Here is a 1111-nt window from a genome sequence, read left to right on the forward strand (position 1 = left end):
ATCAGTAAGTCTTAAAATATTTCTGAAGTAAGAAAACTTAGTTTCCTGTAGCGGTTTGGTGAAGATATCGGCCACTTGCTGTTCGGTTGAGACATACTCCAGCCGGATGTGTTTTTGTTGCACATGCTCCTGGATGAAGTGATGTCTTATGTCAATGTGTTTTGTTCTTGAGTGCAACACCGGATTGTATGTGATTGCTATTGCGCTTGTGTTGTCACAGATGATAGGAGATTCTTCGGCAGTTACACCGAAATCCTTGAGTTGCTGTTGAATCCAGAGAAGTTGTGCACATCAGCTTCCGGCTGTTAGGTACTCCGCCTCTGCGGTTGAAGTTGCAACTGAGGTCTGCTTTTTGCTGTACCATGAGACCAGTCGGTCTCCCAAAAACTGACAAGTCCCACTTGTACTCTTTCGATCAATTTTGCAGTCTGCGTAATCTGCATCAGAGTAGCTTATTATATTAAAGCTCGAGTCTTTTGGATACCATAATTCCACGTCTTGGGTTCCTTTCAGATATTTTAGGATTCTTTTAATCGCTGTATAATATGATTGATTTGGATTGGCTTGAAATCTCCCAAATACTCCGACTGCGAATAGGATGTCCGGTCGACTAGCTGTTAGGTAAAGTAGTGAGCCGATGATTCCTCGATATGTTGTTATGTCTACTACTTGACCGTCCTCGTCTTTATCTAATTTCACGGATGAGCTCATTGGTGTAGCCGCATCGGCACATGTGTCTGTTCCAAATTTCTTCAACAGTTCGGCTGTGTATTTTGGCTGACTTATGAAAGTTCTGGTTTCAATCAGCTTGACCTGAAGACTTAGGAAGAAACTTAATTCTCCCATCATACTCATTTGAAATTTGTCAGTCATCATTTTTGAAAATTTATCACATAATTTTGGATCGGTTGAGCCGAAAATAATATCATCAGCATGTATTTGAACAAGTAATATATGTGTTCCTTTTTCTCAAATTTGAAAAGAGTTTTATCAACCGAACATATTGTAAACTTGTGATCAAATAAAAATGCGGTTAATGTATCGTACCAGGCTCTTGGAGACTATTTTAAACCGTAAAGGGCTTTGTTTAGCCGGTAAACATAATTCATGT

General features: G+C 39.6%; 1 protein-coding gene across 1 annotated transcript; it reads right to left on the minus strand.

The window, feature by feature from the left end:
* Window positions 1–291: 291 nt before the first annotated feature.
* On the minus strand, window positions 292–846 carry LOC124925204 (uncharacterized mitochondrial protein AtMg00810-like). Its single transcript, XM_047465175.1, has one exon. The coding sequence runs from the start codon at window positions 844–846 to the stop codon at window positions 292–294; it is 555 nt and encodes a 184-aa protein (XP_047321131.1).
* Between the last annotated feature and the right edge of the window lie 265 nt (window positions 847–1111).

The sequence above is a fragment of the Impatiens glandulifera genome, chromosome 2, assembly GCF_907164915.1.
Source record: "Impatiens glandulifera chromosome 2, dImpGla2.1, whole genome shotgun sequence".
Taxonomy (NCBI): Eukaryota; Viridiplantae; Streptophyta; class Magnoliopsida; order Ericales; family Balsaminaceae; genus Impatiens; species Impatiens glandulifera.

Coding starts and splice junctions, on each gene's coding strand:
- LOC124925204 (XM_047465175.1), bottom strand. CDS start 846: ATGGGAGAATTAAGTTTCTTCCTAAGTCTTCAGGTCAAGCTGATTGAA.